This window comes from Rhipicephalus sanguineus, chromosome 1 (genome assembly GCF_013339695.2).
Source record: "Rhipicephalus sanguineus isolate Rsan-2018 chromosome 1, BIME_Rsan_1.4, whole genome shotgun sequence".
Taxonomy (NCBI): Eukaryota; Metazoa; Arthropoda; class Arachnida; order Ixodida; family Ixodidae; genus Rhipicephalus; species Rhipicephalus sanguineus.
The window spans coordinates 241,078,873-241,106,222 of NC_051176.1; the positions used below are offsets into that span (position 1 = coordinate 241,078,873).

The window sequence follows — 27,350 nt, forward strand, 5'->3', positions numbered from 1 at the left end:
ACTCCAAATACTCAACGAGTGCACCACGTTGCAGCATTTAAAAGAATAGTTATTACGTGTGCTGAGACGGGCGGAAATCGGGCCGCATCGCGGTCGTTTGGAGTTCCCGCAACGTGCGTGCGAGACTGACGCAAATAGAAGCAGAAGATTTTTTACGGCAAAGCTTCACGAAAAGGTTTCAGTGGACCAAGGCAGGGCCGGTTTCCCGAAATCGAAGAGCGTTGACAGCGACAAGGAGTTGTCCGACAGCGACGAGGGATGATCCATTACGCGACTCGTATCGCCGCCGTAGTGGTGACAGTTTTAGCGGCAAGGCCCACTTTTTGACTTTGTGTTTTACTTTTTTGAAACTTTAGTTCTTTAAAACCCAAATACTTGTTCTTCTGAATGTGCAAAGTTTGACTCCTACGGACTTTTTCGTTCTTTTCTCTCACGAAAAAATGGGTGCGCGTTACAATCGATGTATTACTTTCTTTTTTTTTTTTGGTCGCCGGAAACGGGTACGCGTTACAATCGAGGGCGCGGTAGAATCGAGTAAATACGGTAAGTCGTAGTTCATATTAACACCGCACAGGGCCGTCGCATGGGTATTAGAATATAAGAAATAGTTAATCGCTGATTATACCATGCACAGGGCCAGAGAGATTAACGTTGCAAGGGCAAGCTGGGTCAAGTATCACACCATGCAGCCTAAAGAAAAGCTTTAAGAGCTCCGATTTTAAAAAAGTGTCTGCACTGCCTCAGGTGATAACTTTTACAGAATGTGCACTAAACAGCGGCAACAGGTTTCACTTATGAATTTATGATAATCAGTCTGCTAGGTGCGCGCTTGCCTTCATAAGTAAAAATACGTATGTACACCATCCAAATGCAGCCGTAATCTCATATCCTGCGCCGCTCAGCTGAGCTCGCAAGTGCTTTCCTGCGAGGCGATTCGGAGGCCGCGTCGTCAGCTCCTTGTCTAGGGGCCTTCGCAGCAGGTTATGGGACGGCACCGCACCTGGTGTAAGTCGCCTATGCTTATAGCCTGCGTGTAATAAACGGCTCAAGTATTGGCGAGGTGCTTAAATGTGGTCACAAGCTTACCTAAGAGCGGTGCGTACGGTTAGTAGCAGAAGTCACTGCCCTCGAAGTGCTTGCTGCACACTGTCGAAGGCGTGGGGCGCTTTCCCATTCTTAGCTTGACTATCCACTTCTTCAGCTTTGGCTCCTTAGGATAGTTGTGAAAGCTAACACTTTTTCCACAAGCGGACGAAGTACGCTGAGGCACAGAGCAGTACTTCACCATTGCGTAGCACTCGCCGTGGAGACAAGCGGCCGCAGTTCTAAGAAACAAAGAGCTTAGTTCTAAATGAACGTTAAAAGCAGACCCACGCTTGTTCGAACAGCGTCAGTAGCCACCATACGCAAGATAACGAAGCGAACAGCTTTTCTGTTGATATTTACCACAACTGTGGTTTCAACACTGCGCTGGGCATACGTAGCAGACGAAAGCGCGCGAATCCCCGCTCTGACGTCATACAGGCGCCGTTCGCAGCGCCGCCATCGGTCGCACACCAGGCCAATTTGGGCTGCACCTGTTTAAACTTCTGCGATTATCAGCATCTAATTCATCGTAAAAGCACTGCAAATCAAGTACGTAACGAGCAGCGGCACTGACCAAACAAGTGCCAAATCAATCCTTAATTGGTGCGGGCACCCTTCCTGCACCATTCAATAGACAGTCGCCATCTTAGTTTTGTTTTGATCGTGAACTCCTGCATTTGTTTTTGCTGCCCTCAGTGGTAGCGGTGATGGCAAAGCTGAAGCAAGTCTCACGATTAGGGGCTTGCAGGGGCAGTAGAGTTTCCTGCGCCTCGGACCTCAAACTGCCAGTGGACTAAGCATGCGCTCCTTAAGGAAGAGGAGGAATGTGTCGCTACTACTGGCTGCCCGTTTTCTCGAATTTAGTTTTTTGGTGGAAGTGGTGCTGAGGAAGACCATCTCGAGAACCACGATCAGATTTGAGTGCCGTGTACTTAAATCCGTTTCCCAGCTGTTGGTAACAATCTTTTTTCTTCAAAAATTGTGTAAATTTTCAATGAATGGGGTCTTTACTGGCAACACAAAGTTCAAAAATGTATTAGAAGTTTTCTGGAGGGGAATTAAAGAAAGGCTTTGTAGCCCTTCAGGAGAACTATCGAGGGACCATCAAAACAAATTTCAGGTTCTTACTATGTCCCAAGATTTCTCTCTGCCTTTACAAAGGAACATATGTGAAATACTTCGTTAGACTCTCATAAATACAGAACTAATAGACAGTTTCATGAAACATTATGCATCAGTCTCAAAGTCATTAGATCAATCTCTATGCAGTAGAGCCATGCGAATTTTTTTAACAGTCCCATGCAAGAAAAAGCTGGGATTCAAAGAGGAAACAATTGAAAAATGGGAGTGGTGGTAAATTACAAACAATCTTACTTGAATGCTTATGTTAAAAAAACAAAGGCCATTGCCTGGTGCACTTTCTCAGGCCCAATCTACCGAAAGCTTCTTTTGAGCACATGCAGTGCCATATGTTGATAAATCTCGGGATGGGTGAACAGTAAATTTGAGGTTTGATGCAAATAGATTTGGTATACATTAGAACTACTAGATTTAAGAAAAATGAGGATTCTTATGACCCAACTCACTTGAATTGGAATCTAGGCTTGTGCGAATATTGCTGTTTCGGTTCACAGCAAAGGCTAGGTAAATTCAAATAGGAGCAGGATTTCAACAGTAGTAGGGAAAGAGTAAAAAAATAAGCAATGGTGTACAGGTAATGGCACATTTTAAACTCTGGCATTGCAGATTAAGCGGCATAGCCGCTTAATGCTGCAGTGAAACCACTGTCTTAGGGTGCCAACAGGCACCCTAACACAGTGGTTTCACTGTTAGGGTGCAGAGTGCCATGCAGTAGAAATGCATCTATTCAGTAGTGTGGGAATCGAGCGCGCCCTTCCCTTTGGCGCCTCGTTCCCCAGCTAGCGCGCGTGTTGGCCCCGCGCGGCTCGAGCGCCGGGAACCGCCGTTAATCGGCGGTATGGCGACCGTGGCGGCAGCGCCAGGCCTCTTTGTCTGGTGCAAGCCATGCGTCAGCCTCCCGGCGCGCGGGCACGCGTCCGGGCATGCCTCGACATGCTCACATGCTCACGCCGCCAAGCTAGCTTACGTCACTGTGCAACGCCGTTCCTCATTGGCCGCCAGTGACAACCCCCTTCCCCCTTGAGCTCGCTTCTGTCTGGCGCGGGCTTGCCCGCGTCAGATGCTCTCAGGCTAGCACGAGAGGTTGACGCGCTGCTCTAGCAGGCGGCTTCTCGTTCGGGTGCTCGACCGCTGCCCTTTGTGTGGTAGTCTTAGCGCCGCTGGCAAGCGTACTCGATCGGTCTTGCGGAGTTCCCCTTACGGCCTGCAAGCCTGTGACTGTCGTACTGTGCTGCATCTTGGGTTAATAAACCCGTTGTTGCTGTTACCCTGCCTCGTGCGTGGTTTCTGCGCCGTGTCGGAGAAAACGACGAACCCGGCCGCAGCGTCGTCGCACGCAGCGGCAGTGGAGAACGTCGCGTCCCTGCACGGTCGCGCTCGTAGGTAAGCCTCGTGCAAACCTATCTCCACATAACTGGCGCCCAACTTGGTTTCGGCATGGCTTCAGAGCAGACCCCCTCGAGGCGCTCGTTCCTGTTCGATCCTGTGGCGACGGACTTGATCTCGTTCGAGGCGGACGGCTGCGACAGCACGGGTTACGGCCCTCTTGGCGACCCTCTGCTTTCGTTCACCGGGAGAGATCCCTTTTTCGGGCCCCCCTACAGTGATGTGAGCCGCTTGAACGAGGACCACAGTCCTAGCCAAGCCAGTAACGGGCTGTATCAGCTGTTCGAGGCTCACGCGCTTACGGGCCCGTCCCCGGCGCAGTATCCGCTCGCTGGCCTTTCCCCGTCAGCAGCACGGTTGACAGCTCAAATCGCCGCACCCGATCCTTCCTACCGGGGGCACTCAGGTGTTGGCGGGAACGCGCTTCCTGACCCGCCGTGGTCGCGAGCGCAAAGGGTTGACAATGTCGTGCGCGAGCCAGCTCGCTTGGCCGACAACGTCGCCGCGTTTCCCGACGCTTGCATGCCTCAGATGCACGTTGGCGGTACTTTCGACAGACGTGGGCCACCGTGCTCCGCGGTCGATCCGCTTGCCTATCGTGTGAGGCCAGTGAGGCCTCATGCGCCCGTCGGAGCGGAAACAACCCTAACCTCCTCCATGCCGTTTACTGGCCCTTTTCGGTCTGACGTGCATGCCGGAGAACAGGCGCGCGACCCTGTTACGGCCGCGCCTGCGTCGGAGCAATCGCCGCTGCACGCAACTGCGGCGCAGCTCCTAAACGTCCTGTTGGAAGGGCGCGCTCGATTCCCACAGTAGTTTCTAATGCTTCAAAATGACAAATGGCCTCACCCGATTGTTGGGATCCACCTAGACTTGGTGGTGGCTGCTGTGAAGGCTGTGAAGTATATTGAGGAGCCATAGAATATGAGGGTAAAGTCCCCACTGGGCCATACGAAGCTGGTGGCTGGTTATATGCCGGTGCAGAAAAAGCAGCTCCAGTGCCAACTGGAGTAGCTGAATGCTGCATATAGAGTAGCAATGTGTTAATGATCCACAGGATTAACAAAAACCACTCAAACTGCAAGAGAGAATTGGGAAGAGCAACAACATGGTTGCGATACAAGCATTAAAGCATACGCAACAAGCACGGAGGCAAAAATTTACAAAATGCTAGAACAGTAGTTTAAAGGAGTACCAGCTTCGATTTCTGTGGACACACACACACACACCAAAATCTACAAAATAGCACTGGCCAGTACAGCCTAGAACACCATAAATATGAAATGTATGGCGCAAAATGAAACTGAGCAACTCTCGACATCAACGGCTTCAACGAAAATAACCATATACATCACGACTTCGTTGGTTACCACAGTGCTTGTGCCTGCTCCCCACTGCAGTTAATGCACTGCTTGAGAATGGTTGGCACCAGGCACCACTTGAGCATTACCTGAAACATTATATTACATATATATATACCGTATTTACTCGCGTAATGAACGCACTTTTTTTTCCGAAAAACCAGAGCAAAGTTGGAGGGTGCGTTTATTATGAGAGGTAAATTTTCTAAAACTTTTTTGGGATGAGCCGAAAATACGATAATGCAAAAAAAAAAGGTGGGTAGCTAACCTTTTACAATGAACATGCGCGTACACTATTTGAAAACACGCATTTTTATTGCACTTCAATTGCTTCAATCTTCGTCAGAATCGCTGGTACCGTCGTGCAGGTCACTGGCCACTTCAATGTCTTGGTCCCACAAGTGGTCGTCTTCGCTGCCGTCCAGCGCATTTGCGATTCCCGTCTTCTTAAAACTCTTTGTTATCAGATCACCTGGCAGCGAGCGCCATGAGTCCAAGATCCAGGAGCACACCAGCTCGACGGACGGCCTCTTAATCTTGCCAGTCGGCGTCAGGCCGTGTACAAGCGGCGCACACCGTCTTTGAAAGGTTTATTGATGCAAACATCAAGGGGCTGAAGCACCGAAGTGAGTCCACCCGGAATGACTGCGATCTCGGTGCGCAGCTCCTTGAGTTTCCGACGAGCGTTCTCTCCCAGGTGGCCGCGAAAACTATCGAGAACAAGGAGAGACGGGAGAAGCAGGGCGCCAGGGCGTCGTCCCCAGACAGTCTGCACCCAGTCGACCATCAGATCGGCCGACATCCACCCTTTCTCCTGAGCCCGCACGTGTATTCCGGCTGGGAAGTTGGCCTTCGGCACGGTTTTTCGCTTGAAAATAACGTACAGTGGCAACTTCCGGCCGTCTGCCGTGACAGCCAGCATGACCGTGAAGCGCTGCTTTTCGGCGCCTGTCGTTTTAACGAGCACGCTACGTGCTCCCCTGTCATTGACAGTCCGACTCATCGGCATGTCGAAATTGATGGGTGTTTGGTCGGCGTTTCCGATTTGTGAGAGAACGAATTCTCGGTCCCGCCGCAGGCGTATAACGAACTTGTGAAAATCCACTACCTTATTTTCGTAGCAAGGAGGAAGCCGCTGGCAAAGTGATGTTCGCCTCCTCAAGCACAGTCCGTTGCGCCGCATAAAGCGCGTCGTCCACCCATTGCTCGCTTTAAACGCCGTGGGAGCGATGCCATGCTTCCTGGCTGTGGCTCGCGCTTGCGTCTGGATCATTTCGTGCGAAACGACACAGCCGTCGTTTCGTAGGTCCCGGACATATTTTAAGACCTCCTCTTCCACAGCAGGAAACTTCCCGGTCTTTGGTCTCCTGAAGGAACGTCGCTCCCTATTCGTAGCGCGGAGCTTGTCATGCTGCTTCCGCCAGTAGCGCACACGTACTTCATCAATTCCGAAATGCCTACCGGCAGCACGATTCCCGTGTTCAAGTGCGTACTCCACAGCCTGTAGCTTGAAACCAGCCGTGTAGCTCACATTTCGGCCCATCGTCCACGACAAAACGCAACACAGGCTTAGAAAGAACTTACAACGAGGTGAGAATGGGCAGTGGGCAGCATGGCATGACTTCTGAGGCGAAAAAAAAAAGTAGGGCTATGATGCTACGATGACAACAATGCTAAAACTCGCGTCACCGTCTTGCATCGTTTTGATTGGCTGTCCTACCCGGCCTCGGAAATTCCGCCGCTTCGGTGGTAGATGGCGTTATCTTCTGCAAGCTGCAAGGCTTGCGACCACCCGATGCAAAAGGGAAAGCCACAGTTTCACCATCATCATCATATCCCCGCGCGCTCCCGCACCGCCGCATTAGACATTTAGATGATTCGCTCGCTAGATTTCAAGCAAGACGGACGTGCCGGCCGCGATGTCCTGGATTACTCCTCGTACCTCTCGCTGATCGGCGCCCCGTGACTGTCGCCTCGCCCGCTATGCCGTGCGCCGCTCATCGTCGGGGCCTTCGCCGATGTTGTGCATCGTGCCTCTGGCTGTGTTTCGTGGTCCTGTCCCTGAACTCCCGTGATCGTCTCCCACATCTTTCCTGTCCTCTTTTCTCTTCGTTGGATGGATGGCTCTATCACTTCTCTCTCTATTTTTTCCTACTATTCTTTCATTCCCTCCTTACCCCCACCCCTACAAGGCACTGCGCCGTGTCGCCTGAAGGCAGACAGAAATTAGGTGCCTTTTTCCTTTCCTCAATAATCACAGAAGATGCCGCCGGCTCCGCAAAGCTTCGTATTTGTGTGACCGTGGGATGGCGTGGGCAGTTTTGCTGTTAGGTAGCCTACACGACCGGTCGTGTAGGCTCCCTACGCTGTGTGCTTGTGAGCCGCGATGTCTCTACACTCGAACCGTTCGTGAATACTGCTGCGGCGTGCGGATACTTACTTCAAAAACAATACAAAAAGAGAGGGACCGCGCCGCGCACACATAGAAAAACTAACAAAACTGTGCGCTACCGCGGGCGGAAGGGAGGGGGGAAGCAAACCGAGGGGGGCCGGCGTAATAAAGGAAAAAAAAGGAAGGAAGAAAGATAAGATCAACGGACGCGATGACAGCTCGTCATCGCTGTCAACATTAGAGGCCGAATCGGTCGATCTCGCAGCTATCTCACTGTCGATGTCGGCGTAACACGTCTGCACTGTGCACTCGACATTTGCGTACTCTGAGAATCCGATTGGAGTGCACTCCTCGTCCCCGTGCGAAGCCTCATATCGAGCGCAGAGAGTCTCCCCTTCTTCATAAAACGGGCAAGTGACAGCGGTGACAGCAAACTCAGCGGAGGTTGCCTCTTCTTTCACAAAACCGGCGTGCTCAAAACACCGTCGAATAACGGTGGCCTCCACCTGCCTCCATGCGTGAACAATGAGGCAAATACCACCGAGGAGGTCAATGTTATACTCCTTTCTGTTGTCATAGCAAAGGAGCATTCGCTTCAACAGATTGTAGCGATATATTTTCCTGGTATGGTGTATGACGCCCTGGTCCATCGGCTGCGATAGCGACGTCGTGTTCGGGGGTAGAAAGACCAGCCTGATTGCCTGCAGGTTCTGAATGTCACCGTGAGCTGGGCAATTATCGACGACGAACAAAACGCTGCGCCCTGCGGCCGCAAACTTGCGGTCAAGGTGCCGCACGTATTCTTCAAAGAGTGCAGCCATCATCCAAGCTTTCTTGTTTTTATAGATCAGGTCATCCTTGGATGGCAGTCGTGCATTTTTGAAACAACGAGGCTTTTCTGTCTTCCCAATAACAAGCAGTGGCAGCTTGTGCTCACCGCACATGCTTGCACCAAACAAAACAGTGATTCTATCTTTGTTCTGTTTCCGCCCCTTAATGTCTGCCTCCTTCAAAGCGAACGTCTTCGTAGGCAACATTTTGTAGAACAGAGCAGCTTCATCAAGGTTGTAAACATCTGCTGCTTCGTACTTGGCGAGTAGTGGAGCCAAGGTGTGCTGCTTCCAGCCGTCGACAACAGATTGATCCGCGCTGCCACTCTCGCCACAAACAGTCACGAATGTCAGGTTGTTGCGCTCCTTAAATCGGCAAAACCATCCATTGCTGCGTTTAAACTCAGAATGTCCAAGTTGCAGCGCCAGCTGGTTGGCCTTCTCACGCAATATGGTCCCATTCACAGGAAGGTGTGCTGCGTTGGCTTTCTGCAGCCAGTCGATCAGAGCTGCTTCAACGTCGGCGTACGTAGGCGGGCGTACTCGTGTACGCTTTGACGAGTGCGTCTTGCTGTAAGCATCTAGAATTTTCTCCTTATTCTTGATGATGTTGCACAGCGTTGACAGAGGCACGTGGTGCTTTTCGGCGAGAGCCGTTTTCGACGCCGTCGACTTGCTGGCCTCTTCAATTAAGCACACCTTTTCGTGCAGGGACAAGCTCTTGTACTTCGGCATCTTCCTTCCAAGCACACCTCAATCAACTAATTCACAGGGAAGACACTCAAGCGGAGACAGGAGACAAATGGAGCAGTCGCACCGAATCGCACAATGCTCGCCAGCCGACATCCAAATGGCACAAAGACTCCACAAAACATTCACTTCGCTAGAGTGGCTAACATCGCTGTTGAGATGATGATGATCGCAACCGCACGCATCGCCGCCTGGCAATTGCTAAAACATGGCGTCTACGACGTATTTCCGGTAAAAAAAAAAACATGGACTTCGAGATCCGTACATCAAAAAAAAAAAAAAAAAAATGCATGTTTTAGTTACAGCCTCCAAGATTCGCAACACCCTTTGCATATCTTGGAAGTCGCGGCCTAGTGTGCCAATTAACCGGGAAGTCGCAGACTGGCCGCACCAATTATCCGGTTAAATTTACATGTAAAAATTTGGGACCGCGCAAATAATACAAATTATCCGGGATTCCCAATTAACCGAGTACAAATTACCGAGGTTTTACTGTACATACATACATACATACATACATACATACATACATACATAATGTGAAACCTCATATTGCACATCTTGCAGCAGGTAATGTTATGTCAAAACCTGGGGGAAAGAAAAAAAGCTCTTTCACAATGTGACCAGCTATGCAGGCAACAAGCAGGCCCAGAAGCTACTTTGCTATTTTATATTTGCTATTGACAATAGCTGTTGGGGTTTTAAAGGAGCACTGACAAAATTTCGAAGGAGAGAACCTGTGGGATGGATTTGTGTGGACACACACGCATCTACAAAATATAAACGGATAATATAGCCTAGAACATACTTAAAATCACCTGTAAAGTGCGCGTTGCGGCACCACGCGAAACGTGCCTTTGGTGTTCTTGTAAACAACCAACCGCCACCTGCGTTGGCTGCCACAATTGTTGCGGGCGCTCTTTCCCACTCTCTCCTTGCAGACCTTTTCAATGAGACTTGCACGGGAGTACAAAGTCTGGTGTCCTCGCCTCCGCAGTGCATCTTGAGGGGGCGACGCATATTTAGAATGTCTCAGAGGGCATTGTAGCAGCAGCCAGGAAGCATTCGTTGAAAATAGTTGTGGACAACCTGCTCATGTGCACGCGGTTTTGTGTAGCTATGTTTACATACCCACCACTCTGGGTCGCTCATCCCCTGGTGCTCTCTGAAACCGAAACTGAGACTGGGCGCTATAAAACAGTCCAAATAATTAACGGTTGCGTGCTCGAGCAAACGAGCTTTCCAGCCGTGATAAGTGGGTCGTTGACTACTTATCGCAGCAGAGAAAACAAGATGCAAAATTTTGGTGTCAGTGCTCTTTTAAATCCCAAAACCACAATTGATTATGAGAGAGACTGTAGTGGAGGGCTCCGAAAGTTTTGACCACCTGGGGATTCTTTAATGTCTGCCTAAATCTAAGCACACCAGTGCGATTGACAGTCCCATTTCATTTCCACCTACAACCAATTCAGGACGTACAGGTTTGAATGTACAGTGTAGCAGCGCTACTGCAGGGTGCTGCCCTGAAGAGCAAGGAGGCAAGGCAAATCTGCTGCAGAGAACATCGGTGGGTCAATGGCCAAGGTCCAATGGCATACCAAGCTGCCTCCCTTATAAATCTGGTCATGATCCCCTGCACTTGTGACCATCAGCTTAACTACGTCCACTGCAGGGCAAAAGGCCTTTTCCACGTTCGAGCCAAAACCTGGTGCTGTTCTTGCTGCAGCCACGTTATCCTTGCAAACTTCTGTAGTTCGCCCACCCAAGTTTCTGCCTCCCCCTCAGACATTTCGCTTCTCTTGGATGAAATCCAGCCTATTGCTCTTAATGATAAGCGGTTATCTTGCCTTCCCGCTAAATGCCCTGCCCATTCTGGATTTCAACTAAGGTTTCCTTAACGCTTTCCTTGCTACGGGGAGTTTTTCATAGGTAGCACTATATTTTTTTTTGCTGAAGGAACTACTGCACTTCATTTGACATACCGAGCCGTTCACGGACACACTGTGCCATCAATCGCCGTGAAGGAGAGCTATAGTGCAGCAGTACTTGGAACTCCAGAAATCGATCGACACTAGATTAATGCCTGAACTCCCTCAATACACCCATTGCAGCATTACAATCACAGCTCTTGGCATTCCAGCAAGATTTCAGAATTCACTCTCATCAAAGTAAAGAGATTCATCGAAGATGCTTAACTGATTAACAAGTGATCAGCGATTACCACACCTAATGCGGGTGTGTGCTGCTGTTCCAGAGAAGCATTGTGCTGGTGAAAAATGCCTTTAGTGCTATGCCAGTTTCTTCTAATGGGGCATGAACATCTAACGAATACAGGCACTTACTTGAACAATAGCAGGGTCATTTGTTAGGCCACCAGGTAATGTTGACTGTGGTTTAGGAGGCTCCGACACTCTGAGATCTTTGATGTCATGGGCCCTGAAGATGATGTACTCGTAAACTTCATCTCTAGGTGCCACTGGCCGATCAGTGGGGCGATCTTCAGTGCCAAAGGACCGCACTGCACATAAGGTGAGATAGCAAGGGTTACTGGTTGACGAAGTGGTGATCAACCAAAAACGTAGAGCAAACTTCATTCAGGCTTGCAAAATGCATAACTGCCTTCATGTAATGAAATGTGGCTGTTTTGGGCAAGGAGAGACAAGCACATGGCACAAAGTTTAAATTAAGTTCCATGCTTCGTACATCTACAAAACTAATACACTGCTATCGATCTCCAGTGATGGATAATAACTTGGCAAGGAAATTTACCCTCCACAAGCAATAAGAGTTTCAACTTCTGGCAGTGTCCTGCCAGAACTTCCAAGCTAGCTCAAAAACACTACCATTTCACATAGTGAAGTAAATAGGCACAAAAAAGTTAGGAAACATGCGAAGATAGGAACTCCTAGGCTACTTAGAACTTGTTGCTGGGCTAGTTGGTACATAATATCAAGAAAAAAAGACGCCTAAGCACTACCAGCAGAAAGAGGTTCTTGTGCCTCTTTCTGCTGGTGGTGAATAAGCGCCTAGGCTTTTTCTCCAAATCATAGGCTACACATGAACAATAAGCTTGTGCTTTACTCTCTACAAGCTCCAAAGTTGAATGAGCAGATTCCTACAATCGCGATTGCTAATGGACAAGTGTAACAGCATAGCAAACTGAGGAGCCTTCCGCATCCAAGCCAGTATACAATGTTGTTGATGCTACATACTGAGCAGTACATATTCTCTCTAGAAAATACAGACACTTATAGCACCTACCAGTACTAAGCGAGAGCTTGCAAGGTACAGACTCATCCCCTCTGAGGGTGAACACTGCGAAGTGTGGCAGTGCTCTAGAGCGCCAGTGCATCCGTCGCAGCAGTGCATGAACTGAAGCGGTGCAGGTGCACAGGGACACGCCCCTCATGCCGTATTTCACAGCAAAGCAAGAGCAGCGTGCCCCAGTGTGGTAGCAGATGATGCCAGAACAACTGTGCGCCTGCGCTCCACCGAGCACGGCCACGCAGAGCTGTGTTCACTTTAAGAGTGGACGAGCCTGTACATGGCAAAACAGACTTGAAATGAGCTGAAAGTGTGTCCAAGGGTACTTGTGGTCTTTGAAACCAGTTTGAGTTGACAGTGCTGCTGTGGCGGGACCCTGAAACGCTCTTTTGACTGCCTTCTGTAGCAATGGAGTGTGCAGTATTGGATAAAGAGATGAACAGAAATATATGGAAACTGGTGCAAGGGAACTAGTACACTGGTTTAATAACCGAGCAAGGGAGAACAAAAATAATTTCCTTTGCATTTCACTTAGTCCGCCATTGTAATGAAGAAGCACACACAGCACTTTTTCGTGGGCCAGCTGTTAATATTCTGACCTCACCTTTCTCTTCCTCGTGCTGGTCGAGCACGAGGGCCCAAGCTACACTGACACTTATCACAATGGTTTCTCTCAATAAAACGAAAACTTTTCAGTGTTCTTATTTGCAGCATACCAGAATAAGCACAGAAAATGGCCCATTTAATTTGTGCCGAAGAGCTCCTTTAAAGACTGGCAGGACAAACTAAAAATTGGTATACACACAGGGTTATCTGTTTGCAACAAACTTCAGAGGCTAAATTACAAGGGATGCTATGAATAAGTACGACCGACAGCTAAGGGCTAAAATGCAACATATTTCAACTTCAAAGTCGAAAAATGAAATGTGGCTCCCATCGCTGAACTCCATGGCCTTCACTTCGTATGATAAAACTAGTGCGAAATTCGATACGATACTGGCGCGACCGTTTCAGAACGGTGACATGCGTTTTCTGAAACGCGGCCGTGCACGTGCGAAATCGTCCAGACGCGCCAACGCTCGGTAGTTCACGATAACTCCGCGACGTCGGGTGTGCTTGTTTTACGTCAACTAAAGGTTATTCGCCTCCGCTGGCGGGGACTTTAGAAACTGCCAACTGACGACCGTGCACATTGCAGAAGTTCTATAGGGATACCCAAAATGAACTACTGCAAGTATCTACGAGGCACAGAAAACGCTGTGCCGACGCATACAGAACGGTATGGTGCAAGCGGTCTCGGGACACCACACAGACGCGAGAACAGCTATAACATTCGAAATTAAATCAAGTAGAGCTACGGTCTCATACCGACATTGCCCTATATGAGCGAGAACGCGAACCAGGGAATTTTTAAAAAGCACGTGCACACGCAGTGGGCAACGCATTAAGAAATGCAAAACTACGGCAGCAAGTGGGAACAACAGCAGGAATACTGTCCAACATGCACGCATGGAAGAATGAATACGAACGAAAACGGCCGAATGACAACACATGTTCGAAGGAAAACGCAGCGTAACGTAAATGCAGTGCACACAAGCGAAAACAGAGTTGTCAACTTCACAACAAAGAGGGAGAGGGGGAGCAGCAAAACGCTAAACTTTCCCCGTGAAGTCTTGCGAACACGCGTGCAAATTGGCAAACATTGCACGTGCGTGTGTTCTGCGGTGTTGCGCTTTGATATGCAGACACTGGCATATCCGTAGCACGTTTTGCACAAATGCAAATTCGCAGTTTCACTCTGATAACGTACCGTAACCGTAAGCCTAAAAATGACAACGCAGGAATGACAAACCAGCTCAACTTCCAGCTTTTTTTAGAACAGTAGCAAAGAAATTCCAGCTACATGTTTACCCGCCCAAAATTGTACTCTGTGCTACTTTTGTGGCACCTCAAAGAGTCAAACACTGGACGCAGTTAGCGCCGACAACTCCTACTGCTTGCACTTGTACTGTACAGTTTCCTGGAAGCAGCAGGCACGTGACAATTCTAAATGTTTCAAAGCAACGACCACAGCAAACGAAATAAATTTTGCACATATATGCAGGCAAAGACTCAAACGTTCGATGCACTACAAGACAGGACGCCGATACTGACCTTTAGCCAAAGCGACGGTTGACTCTTTGGTATCAATTGTGTACAGAATGCCTTCATACCGAATCTCCGACTTTGATATTAGGCTTATTTTGCTGCCTAAGTACGGTATACCGGTACTCATTGTGAACACTGGAACAAATAACGTGCTGCCAGCAGGATCACAATAGATTACCGTGACCTAACGGACACAATCGGGGTCTAATCATGGGATGAGGAAATGGCGGTCTTGAACCCGTTTTTACGCAACCGGCCAAGGAGGCGCCACCATCGAAAGCAGTATGCAAAGTAGCATTGTCCTAATACGCACATTCATCTCAACCGAGTGCAGTTATAAAAAGCTGAAAATTTTAACTCTAGACACAAAAACTTAAATAAAAATGAAAAAATAGTAAGAATTACGTTTCTATTTTAAATATAAGCTTTGTTTAAGCGAGCTGTGAAAATTATTCTGCCAGGACAGAGCATGCCCGATACTGGTATTAGCGCGGCGCTACCCACAATTCCCTGTCGGCGGGGACACGCATGCGTACTTTATTTTTCAGTTGTAACTCGAAAATGGCGTCAGCCAAATCTCTAGAGGAAATGCTAACCACAGATGTGGATGAGTCAGTAGTAAGCGAATTAGTAGGGTCTTTAGAGTCACAACTCTCATCTTCTGGGATTCATGCTCCGAATCAAGAACTCGGCGTCAGTTCAGCAACCACGAATCACGTCAATAGTGTGCCAGTTTCGGACGGTCTCCAGCGCCTGCCGCACGACGGACAAAAACACGGTGTGGCTGCAGCGCTTGCAAATTCATGCCCGAGCATCGTGGTGTCGAACTTTGGAAAGACGATCGCGACCACGTCTCACATTGTTGGCGTTAGTAGTTGCGCGTCTTCGCCGGCCACTTCAACGAACACTGTGATGGTGACTTTGCCTGGCGCTCTCCCAGCTAGCGGCTACATAAACCAAGTTACTGGCACGACGCAGCAGGCTTTGCTGAACACATCGCTTGTGCGCCCGATCAGCAACTCGGACATAAAGATTGTGTATTCGCCGCAGGGCCACTTTAACGCGGCCAATCTGGCTGCCGTCAATAACGCTGTTATCCAGCAACGGGGCAATGTGAAAATACAGGGTGTCCCGAACGGAAGCACAGCTATCCGTTCCAGCCCGCATACGCCCGCCACAACTCCTGGCCTTAGTGCCATTCACAATCTGGCGAACGTGGCTTCGCAGCAAACGCCTCTCATCATCAGCCAACCCACCAAGCCACGCATCGTCGTCGACCCGAAGGATCCGAAGGCCGCATTCAAGCCGCAGATCCTCATCAAGCAGGAGCCGCCGACCGCCTCCTCGGTGGGCCAAGAGTTCCTGCGCTGCTCTTCGCCCGCTGCGGGCGTCATTCAGGCGTCGAAGGCCGGTCCGCAGCCCGTTAGCGTTGTCACGCAGGTTGTGTCCAGTCCTAGCATCTTACCACCGGGCGTGCAGATCGTCAACGTGAACCCTGGCCGGCCCGGAGCGCCAAGCGTCGTCGGCCAGAAGACGCTGGCGCCCCGGGTCGTCATCGGCAGCCCTGTGCGGTTGGCTCCGCAGATGCTGGCTGCCCGACCAGGAGCTCCGTCCGTTCAGGTACGTCGTCTTGCCCGTGTTCGGTCGCCTTACATAACGATGATCACACACAATCTTCAGCGGCGATGCCCTCTTCCCCCTTCGCGCGCTCCCGAGTTGCGCGTGTCTTGTCACCTGTGACAGTCAATCCCAAGGCGGTGTTCCAGCTACGGGTCGACGAAAGCGCCTCCGTGAGATGGAGCGTTGCATTCTCTGGCTCCTTTGCACTGTTGCTGAGAACGCAGCTAGCGTGGTGTTACCTTGGCTTTCACGAGGTTCATGGGCAAATGGGGAACACCTGCAATTCCGATGTGGTGTCGAAGCATCAAAAACAGTCAAAAACATGTTTTCATGTTTTTGGTTGTTACTTCTTTTCAAGCGCCCAAGATCGATTTCGTGATTCACCTGTCCCTGGTTTCTGCACATCAAACTGGTGGCCTTTTGGGGAATGAAGCTTCGGTGGCATTTATGAATCAATTATTGTGGAGTGTGATACACCATAGGTGCTGAAAGAAAAGTACGAATTGTGGGTCAGCAAGATGCTACAGGCTTCCTTTCTTTCCTGTTGTAACCATGCCATACATTTCACAAGTTAGTTATGTAAAACAAGTTAAGCTGTTTTAATGGAGAACGGTAGAAGCAGCACAGTTGTTGCAGCATATTTTCATTTCGTGAATAATCTAATTCAGTTTATGTAGCTCATGTTGCATTTCTGTGTTCAAAGTAACATAACTGCAGTATGTTGGTGAGACTCCTGTGGAGAAATTGTGAGGAGGGGAAAAATACATATATTTTTTCGGAGGAAAAGGAAGTTGGCATATGCATCGTTATTGTGTTTTTCGTTGCTGCAGCACTATGTCAGTATTAGTGGTGCACATGCTTTGTAAACAAAGCAAGGCGTCCTGCACTGTTAGTCCATCATGCTTTTTCAGTCCGTCATGTGAGTACCTGCAGCCAGACCACACGTGGTGCTGCCATCATATGAATGATCGACTTGGGCCTACCTGTCGTGTGCATTCAGAAAATGCACAATGTACTTTTACAAATGACAAAAACTGAACAGTGCATACAAATGATGGGTTTTTTATACATAGTATAGGAGGTATTCACTGAGCTCGGGCCCGCCAGGCGGTACCAGCGACTGCCTACATCCTGCCAACATAGCCGTGGTCATTCAGCAAACTGACATACAACAGTCTGATGTCACGAGAAAAGATATCAAAACAACACGTGCGGCCTAGCACCTTGGTTATCCTATGACAAACATGCTCGCGCAACCATGGCTATGGTGGATGCTGCATTAGCACGCCTTGCTGATGATGTCACATGAATACCCCCTATAGAAAAGAATATGAACAAAAACCAAGAAAAGTGCCATTTTGTTGCTGTCTGTGCTTCAGTATAAAATTTAAACTTATAGGCAATAGTAGGCTGGTTTCTCCACCTCTCTGAGTTGTAGTCATGACTGGTTCTTGTGCATCAGCTGGGTTTTCATGAATGGTGCAATTTGCAGTTGCTTGAGCCACCATGATGAATACATTATATGAATATGCTTTTTGCCATCTAGTCCTAATTTTGCCTTGACCTTAAATCACAGCTAATTGGGGAAGTCAGCACAGATGCTTATTACAGAACGGCAGAAACAAATTGCTAAGAAAGGAGGATGCAACACCCTCATTGTTTTTTCCTTTAGCATCACAGTATCGCCTGTGAAGACTCAAAAATAGTGTGAGAAAAGTGTCGATTGTTAATTGGCTTAGTGGTCCTTCAGAAGGATCTGATTTTTTTTCATGTGCTCCTCATAGGTCAATAGAACAGCATTTCCTTTTTCATTACTGTTATCAAAGAGAGGAGAATGCTTAGGTATGAAGAAAATAAAACTACAGGACAAAGTCTGAGAAGCAAGTAAATATTTTTGAGAAATTAGAAATTGTATAAGCAGGGGTCACATCAAGGAAAAATTATGTTCATCTAAGGATAGATTGCTGCTTGTCCTTTGTACTTGTTTCAAAGTCACTTACTTACATTGTAATTTAATATGAAGTCTTGAATGTCACTAGTAGAGCTGCTACTTTTAATTTTGTCATTCTTGTCACAAGTCTCTCTTACTTTGTTGTGCCTATGTTCGATCCTTCAAAAACACTTTACCACAACAAAAACCCACAGCTCCTGTTTAAAAATGAAGGTTCCTCCTAAATTCAAGCACAAATTCATTGTTTTTCATCGCCTATCTTGGGACAGGGGCTTGCGTGATATCAATGTAATGGATACTTGTGTGAGAAAATGCATGATACATTTTTATAACTGAGAAAAACAGAGTACTGCATATAAATAATGGGGTTTTATACTTAGTCAGTATAAAGAAAGAATTTTGGGGAGAAAAAGTTGCGCAAATTTTTTCCCCCCTTCAAGTAATGTTGAATATGCTGATTGAACAGCCCCTTAAGGCACTGCTTCTGTCGTTATACAGGACAAGATACAGCCTAATAAGCACAGTCTTTAATGTCATATCATATATACTTAAGTAAAAGATCCACCTGTTTCAGAAATGCTCTTTCTGATAAGTACGCAGTCTCCGTGAGCCTAGTGCTTAGTGTGAAAATTAAAAGTAGAAAGCAAGAAACATTTAGAAGGAGCAAGTCTGGTCTTTGATGGGCAAGCTGTTTGGCTTACTTAGAGCTCTTTGCATGCTGATCTCATCTAGTGGTGATCCTGTGATAACCATGTGATAAGTATGAATTTCACACTATGAAATGGCACTGCCTCATGGATTATTTTATGGATGGGTTTCGGTGCTACCATATTGGGCGGTTAATGTTGCCATTTTGTACCTTTAACAACTAAGCGAACAGTGCTACGGTAGATACATACGCATGAAAATGGCTGGGTTGCTACAGTCGACGTTTCATCACCTTATTAATTCGCGTCACGATATGTAAAAATAACAAGATTATAGTGAATATAATTCCTGGAAAAAGGCAAATGTCAGAATATGACTGGGATAATGCAACATAAGATAGCGATTCGTTGGGCAAGTTGGTGATCCATAGTGTTACTAACAGCGCAAAAAAGGACGAAGGACCAGGAAGAATCACAGACAAGCGCCGATTCTTCCTGGTCTTTCGTCCTTATTTGCGCTGTTAGTAACATAATGCAACAATTCTGTTTTCCATTTTACCAGATCTGAGCTGCACTGCACCTATCATTGAAACTGGCTATTCATAAGTTGTGGATGATAAAGAATAATTAGCTACTTTATACCACGCAAGATGGCTATCTCTGATGACTAAAAGGCTTGTTAGAACACCTTTTCTTGAAGTATGTAGAGGATCTTAATGCTGCAAGCCTACAAATGTTGATGTGGCTTGATGTTGGGCCGTGATGTTGATACTCTGTTCTTGCAAACATCTTCAGACAAGCTTTCCATATGCATGTCATCTAGAAGGAAGGTTAAATTGTGGCTGTAGTACTTAAGAGTGCAAACACTTCTGTATTGGGTTTAGCAAAAGCTATTGGTAGGGTTTGAATCCAGATGCCACTCTTGTTCAAATATAGATTAAAAAATGAAGGTGCAAAGGCAGGTAGGTTAACAAAGGACATGCTGGATTGCTATCCAGTACTTGAACAGGACAGAGTGATAGTTAGTGGCAGCCAATATAATGTTGTATAGATATCTCATACAGTCATTCACTATTTCAAGCAATTCAGGATTCAAATAACTTTCAAAACACTGGAACTGCTGTACTTAACTGTGCAATCTCAACTAATCAACAAATGACAAATGGTCATGTTTGTGTTGCCTCTTGAGGCTGTTGCATTCCTCCATGTACAATGCCAGCTGTGACAGTAGGTGCCCAGTACTCCTACCACAAGCTTAGTACTGTAGTACTAAGCTTGTGGTAGCAGTAGTAGCAGTACTAGAGTGATAGTAGTAGTGCTACAGCAGTAGTACTGCTACTGCCGCTGCAGGTTTGCTTGTTAACAGCTCTGGTTTACTGTGGAATCAGGCAATGAAGCAACAAACTGTATATAAATACTGTCAGTGTAAAACATATAGATGCCTTTAGGGACATAATTTGTTGAGTAAAGTGTAATATTTTGAAATTTGCTTTAAAGTGCATCTCAAACAGATCCTCACACAAGAACCGTTAGAAGAGTGTAAAAGTAGTTGTACTGAGGAAGAATGCCCACAAGAATAAGAAAATAGGAAAAATCACATTTGTCCAATCATTTACTTTGATGATCTTCGTTGATGGTTTCTACACAACTTTTTGTACTGGAAGCTGTAAGTGAATATGCAAATATATATTTGCCTATTCATTTACACTGGCAATATTTGTTGGTGGTTTCCGCACATTTCTTTGTACTGGCACCTGTCAGCAGTTTTCATGACTGTCTGACCTTGTTTCATTGCATTGGTGAATTCTGGATGGTAACCATCTTGTAATGGGGGAGCTCATCTTTGTTGCTGTAAGAAGATAATGTGTTTGAAGTTTTGACGGCTCTAATCACTCTCAACAAATAGGTGTAAGCCACTTTCTGATAGCTTGAAACTGGTATATAATACTAGTAAAAGTTAACCAGACCACATAAGCAGCAGAAAACATATCGTTCTTGAAAGGAGTGCTGACACCATTTCCCTTTATTTTTGTTCTAGCAGGTTGTGGCTGTCATAGCTGTCAGACCAGTGCATTAGTTTTTAGTTTGAGTTGACTGCATTTGGATGTCAAGGGAGCTCTGAGATGTCGTTATGGGCACAGCTGGGGGTGGTAATGGGACATTGCAAATCACTGATGCCCGAAAAATGTACCAGTCAGTGCATATAAGACATGGTATAACAGCCTCACTTTGGCACCAAAAACTCCTATGCATTGAGTCGTCTCCTATTTCAACAAGCTGTTTCCTGTCCTCTGTCCTGCCTCACGCTCTTCTGTAGTAAGCATAAGACTGAAAGAACTATTGAGAATATAGAAAATGCGAGGTAGACTTCCCTTGCCTAGAGGATTAGCAGTGAGGAAAAAATAAACTTTAAAATGAGACTGGTGCTGGCCTGTTGTCTCCTACTCCCATGTGTATCTGCATCGTGTCGAACAGCAGAGTTTTGAACTGCATGGTACAGTACAAAGATGCATAAGACGGTGAAGTTGAGCTCTGTGTTGACTGGATAAGATTTTTAGATATGGAGGCAGTATTTAAGCTTGGTCACGTGTGCTGGAGCTATGTGCCTCACTCAAATAAAGATTTTTCGTCTGCACATTCAGAAAGTTTAAAACAAGGCATCATGTAAACATGTTTTATGAGCTGCTCTCATGCGCTCGTGTGAGCACACTGTTGAACAAAGCCTTCCAGCACAGGCTGGCCAACTAGCTGAGCAATGCCTGGTGTAGTGTTGCTGTGTATTTAGCCAGTGAAATGAAAAATGTTACAAAACAGTATCAAGTATTGCAGCATCCACTGATAAAGGATTCCTGTGATCCCACTATGTGCACTGCATGTCCCATAACATTTTGCAAATAGTTAAATACTTGGTGTTCAAACAAACTTGATGCATTATGTGGGATAGCTAGTCGAGAGCTAAGCATGAAACTGCCTTGTTCTAAGAAGCATGCTCATCATTTGTTGTGTCACATGCAGTTTGTATACAACATTTGCTGATGTGTAATCGCTGTTGCAGTGGGCCAGCCACAACTGCCTCTGTGAACATGTAGCTTCACTTGAAGGTTTCCTGCAAAGTCATCTTGTGGCCTATCGTTTGTCAGAAGTGCTGTTGCGCCCTGATTTTGAAAAGTGCAAAATTGTTTAGTACTACCGTGAACAGCGCACAAGCAACATTTTCTTAACCTTCAGCAGTTTAGCATTTCGGGATATATGTGTTGGCTGGCTGTGCTCACCCTCTCAGCGCTCTGTTCTGTGCCTCTTTTTCCAGTGTCTTGCTGTCAAAAATTTTATTGTATGACACCATAAGAGATGAAACGTTATTTCATGCTGGGTAAGGAGAGACCTTAGCAATAGTTTCCTCTGCCCTTTTGCAATGTTTTCCTGCTTCACTTGTGGTGGTGCGGGTTCCTGGCCATGGCTGCCAGTATTACTGGTAATGAGCTAGCTAACCAGCTGGCCTACGAGACTTGTATCCAGGTGAGACTCGAGACACACCCATGGCGGATGAGGCATAATAGAGTGATAGCTCTACTTCTCCCTGTACAATCCCAGAAAACGGTTGGATGCATGCGTTTCACCTTCAAGCTCAGCCAAGGTCATTTTCCGCCTCTACCTTCTCACATGTGCATCGTTATAGCAACGAAAATGCACAATGTTATTTTGTTTTCCTCCCCCGTTCACCTCTGTCTGTCGGTCAGGGAGAGCCAGTGGGTGCGCACGCCTCAAGACCTCAACTTCTGTCACACAACACTCGTGTCGGCAATACGAAGAGAAATAAGGACAGTGTACTGCTGCTTACCGCGTGGAGGTGCCGACGTAGCATGCTTTCTGCAATAGTTGCTGCTATTGATTGATGAGCTTTGTTTAACCACGTCCAACCACAGCATTTTTTTACGAGTGGTGCCTAAAGCAACGTTGTGCACAGCTCCAACACTCTATTCCTACAATACCTCCACCACATCTGCTGTTAACTATACCTTACAAACACATACAATGAGAACCATACAGTTCAGTACATTCATCACATCAACTCAACTCTTCCTATACCTTATGGCCCAAATTGTGCCTGCCCCTATGCAAACGTGGAGCACATTCTGTTCTCCTGCCCCACTGCCATCACATCTTCATATTATCCTAACCCCCCTCCAATGCACTGGCAGTCACGGCTGGCCTCGATGGTTTGTGCCAACCAGCTTGCTCTGGTTTGCTTAGTGGAGGAGCCCCATTATGATCTGACGTCTAGTAAAGTCTCCCTCTCTCTTGGACAAGATGTACCACCCAGCCCAAATGAATGTGCTCTATATGCATCACAGTGCATGTTTATGATGGATGTTAGCAGTCCTTGTTGAGTTGTTCAGAGGTTCACTGATGTCATGCTGTGTTTCAAGGTTCGTCTTAGATTATTGAAGTGTAAGCTACTAAGTGCAGCAGCTAAAAGTCAATATCTTCCAAACTGTGTTTACAGTTGATACCTGATCAAAAGCAGCCATCTTCTTCGTCCTCCTCTTTCAAGCGCATCCACTTCATCGACATGCAGAACCAACTGGCCCAACTAAGTGCACTGACAAACTTCATTTACACAAGTTTTAGAATTCGGGGTTAATGCTGTTGTTAAGAGGCCTGCTTCAGAAAATAGCCACATATACAAAAATCTTCAGCAATATTGATATATTGACTTCGAATTCAAAAATGTGTCAGCACTCCATTGACTTGCAGTTTACAGATAATGCCCTATTAAGTGATTCTGAATAAAACTTACAACGAATTTTTCAAGAGTAATGTGAAAAAATAAACTACCGTAAAATCCTAAGCAAGCGCCCCTACCCGAGCAAGCGGCCCCCTCCCTTTTTCGGGAGATTTGAAATATGCGCCAATGGACCAAGCAAGCGCCCCACCCCCCCTGCCCTCCTGTCATTTTCGCTGTTTCATTCGCTGTTTTTATTTGCCTGACGAGGGCGCGTAATGACAGTGAATTCATGCGTATTCAATAGAGCACTTCATTACAAGCACGTGCAGCTCTTCCGCCGCCATCTTGTATTTTGACCAGTGACAGAGCAGGGCCCCCCTCCAAATCTTTTTGGATTATCTTTCATTGTAGGGGGGCATTTGCTCGGGATTTTAAAGTATGTTCAATAGCCTGGCCAAGGAACTTCTAGGAGTGCAGGGATGCAACAGCTGCGCCAATTGCGCCAATTTGATACAATTCCTTATTTTTGCGCCAAGCTGAGCCAAAACCGTGAAATTGGTTAAAATTGCGCCACGCTGCGCCAAAATGCCTGACCAGCTTAAAATTTTCTCAGTTGCGCAAATTTGAGCAAGAAATGGAGGCCGCGTTGGTCATCTGCAGTGTGGGCATGGTCATCCAATACAGATGCGCAGACCCTAACCCTAACCCCTTGCGAAAGAAAAAAAAAGTCAGTTTCACCGCAAGGACGAAGCAATGAATGCGATAGTAACAAATTGTAATGTATACGAAGTGAGGCTGGCAGCAAACTCTTTTGTATCCGATCTCGCGTAGCTCTACAAAACGTTGGTGTAAGAGAATACGGCCGATCCAGGGAAAGACGCTCTTTCTGCACAGTGTCTTTGCATTGAGAGCGCGGCACGTAGCAGGATATGCAAGCCGCCCGCTGATGGCTGCCGAGATAGCGCGCGTGCCAGCGATCGCGACCGTGGCCTTAGAATCAAAGTTCAAAGTTATACTCGAGCGACAGCCTCCCCCCCCCCCGCCCCCCTCTCGCGTCTTTTCATGCTCGTTGAAGACGGGCGGGGCATTTCCTCTATGCTTTGATGGCAGGCTTCCCAAGCGGAGTGGTGTTATCGCATACGCCCTCCGAGCGACGGAGATGGGCTGGCTCGTTTGATTCTGCTTCAGCCGCGTTCGTCACCCGCATTCGCACGCTTTCACCCGCGGTAGAACATACTATGCACAGGCATATGTTATCAATTTGGACTTTATACGGGATATGACGGCAAAAACTCGTCGAGAGTGTCGATATAGTTGCTATCGCAATAGAAAAGGACAGTACTTCTCAAATTTCCTTATGCTTATTTTATTGCGTGCAGAACGCTTTTTACGCCACTTTTGGTGCAGTACAGTGGTGTCCTGCGGAAAAACATACTAAGATTTAGAAGGGGCTATTAGTACTAGCTGTCAGGGACACAGCACATTTTGTTCCTTAATTACTCATTCGTGCACGTGCCGCGTAGTTAAGAGTACTAGTATGATCGCTGACGTCTAAAAAATTATTGGCAACCATTCGGAGCTGGTGTGTGTGGCGTTTCTGCGGCCTTGAGAAAATAAACAAAAGCGTATGCCAGTTTTCTTTTTTGCTCCCCCACTTGCTACTGCTTTACGAATCTCCCAAATTTCCAGGTTGGCAGGTTTGCAGGCCCACATTAGCATTTCCAGTGCCCGTCGAATTATTTGACAGGTTCTGCAAATGCTAATGTGGACTTCGTCATTGTTCGCACTGTGGGGAGGCTCAACACACTACTTTTATTGAAGTAGCAGTGTTCACGTGCACTGCGCACAAATTAGCCGATGTTGAATGGTTTACATATTTTTGGTTTCTTTTCTAAAAATAAGCCTTCTTTGTTATACTGGTCCAAATTTGGTATTTCGGGCTAAGAAATTCAGGTTTTTTTTCGTAACCTGCTCCAAATTTGGATTTTTGTGCTCCAAAAGCAACATTTTGCTGCTCCAAAAATTGCTCCAAATCCTATTCCGGCTGTTGCATCTCTGGAAGTGGCAAATAAATGTGATAATCTGCCATGTAACCATGAAGGCGAATCTTCGTAATGAAATTTGTGAGAGAATGAAAATGAGTTAGACATTTCAAAGGTGCTCCGAACTCGTTAAATGGCCCCCCCACCATGTTTGAGCATTGTAAAAAAAACGAGCTTGACATGTAGATCGCTTGGTAGTGATTGTGTCCGCAAATCATGAAATGCCTGCATGGTGCGAGAAGAGTTTAAAATAGGACGCCAAGTGCCCTTAGCTGCATTTCAAGAGTGAGTGAAGGCTAACATGTATGTATATGTGACATGCACTCATTGGAACATTCGTGGCTATTTGTAGTCGTGTCCGTAGCCATACTGGTTGTGAAATGTCAGTGACCATAGCACGTGACTTCAGTTCTTGATCCAATATGGCATACACAGTCCCAGCGCTGTGAGTGAGCTGAGAAGCAAAGTAGAAACAAGGAAAAAGGAGGCAGTGCACGTCATGTCAACATGACATGCTCCCTCCCTTATGGCACTTGAGAGAATGCAAGAGAGCTAAGCTGCTTTGATGCTACCCAAATCAAAAGGGGAGGTTTTATGTTTTGGCAGTGAAAGTTGCCTTCAGGAGGCATGGTAAATGACATACCAATTTCTTCTAATACGTCCAGTAATGGACCAGTTTGAAAAATTCTTTTGGTAAAATGCTCCCAGGACAGAACTTTACAATTTCCAGTATTTAACCAGAGTTTGCAATTGGGCCTGGTGAGGGACCCATTAATGACAGCTGCGTAAATGAAAGTGGACATAACATTAAAAGAGAGAGGGAGATGGCAGTATGGTTATAAATTGCATGTGAGTAGATAATGTAATTGAGGCTAAGAAAAAGAGGCAATGAGCTGGGCAGGGCGTATTATTTCAAAACAGGTGATTGCTACTGGAATGGAAGGTGGTCAGAAGTTGCAGATGAGGATGTGGTGATGAAATTAGTGAGAGATTGTAAAGTATGGTGATGTTCACTCAGGATTGTGGGTGTTTGAGAGAGAGATACTTTAACGATATGTTGGAGTTGTAGCCAGCCTGATTGCCTGGCATGCTACTCATAATGCTGGGTGATTGCATAAGCAATCAAAATAAATGCATGCCTTCATGGCTGAAATGTTAAGTATTATTTGAAACAGAAATGGGCTGTTTGGCGTAGCTTTGTAGGCCCTTTAAAAATGAGAATAATTTCGTGCTTGCTTGCTTCAATTGCACCATCCTAAAAAGGTGTTGGTATTGGTTGGAGAAAACTGAAGGTTAACCTGTGCCATAAGAAATTAATTGTCCTAAAGTATAGCATTGGATGATTAAATTTTTTTATGTAGATTATATTTTTTGTTCATTTTTGTATTGACTATTTTATTGCGAAGTCTACAAGTTTTGTAGTGGCATGTTGCTTATGTAATAACATGTTACCTTTAATGAGAACAGTCCTTTGTGGTTCCAGTGTCACACATTTCAAGTTTTCGCAGTGATATGCCTTATAACGTTGCGAAATGTGGACTTAAATTTTGAGGACTAAAAACAGTTATTAAGCATGAGGATCAATGTGTAAATTTTTGCACAGAATGATCTCTCAGGAGGAATAGTATTTCAAAACGTGACAGTATAATGTTGTACACTCAACGCTTTGGAGTGACAGTGAAACTCATGATGTTATGATTATTACAAAAGAAGTTTCCTTGCTGACTGAAGTGTAGCATACTAGCGAGCATATTGTTCTATGAATGGCTTTACATCATGTAATGATTGATCAACCCATTCTTGGAATGCACTAAGCTGAGAGTGAAGGTATCTTGTAACAAAACATGTTTTGGCATATTCGTTGTCTTCCAAGTGACTACTGTAATACTCCTGTCACATGGCACATGTAATGTCATTTGCAGTAAATGACATTCATTTTGAATGTCATTGTGGTCTTGTGTTCCTTGTCTACACAGGTATACAGAATGACATTTGCAATTGACTTGC

General features: G+C 46.5%; 2 protein-coding genes across 6 annotated transcripts in view; one reads left to right on the forward strand and one right to left on the reverse strand.

The window, feature by feature from the left end:
- Nucleotides 1-14,648, reverse strand: part of LOC119375403 (protein LSM14 homolog A-B) — a 34,269-nt gene extending 19,621 nt beyond the window's left edge. The window contains exons 1-3 of the mRNA XM_037645585.2: nucleotides 14,364-14,648; nucleotides 11,288-11,463; nucleotides 4,462-4,633 (exon numbers count right to left, since the gene is read on the reverse strand). Of these exons, the coding sequence (XP_037501513.1) occupies nucleotides 4,462-4,633; nucleotides 11,288-11,463; nucleotides 14,364-14,484 (469 nt within the window). The 5' untranslated portion in view covers nucleotides 14,485-14,648. The remainder of the gene's footprint in view (nucleotides 1-4,461; nucleotides 4,634-11,287; nucleotides 11,464-14,363) is intronic.
- A 233-nt stretch (nucleotides 14,649-14,881) lies between these two features.
- LOC119375326 (transcription initiation factor TFIID subunit 4) overlaps nucleotides 14,882-27,350 on the forward strand; it is a 93,975-nt gene continuing 81,506 nt past the window's right edge. For all 5 annotated transcript variants that reach the window (XM_037645507.2, XM_037645514.2, XM_037645523.2 and 2 more), the window contains exon 1: nucleotides 14,882-15,977. In XM_037645507.2, coding sequence (XP_037501435.1) covers nucleotides 14,886-15,977 — 1,092 coding nt within the window. In that variant the 5' untranslated portion in view covers nucleotides 14,882-14,885. The remainder of the gene's footprint in view (nucleotides 15,978-27,350) is intronic.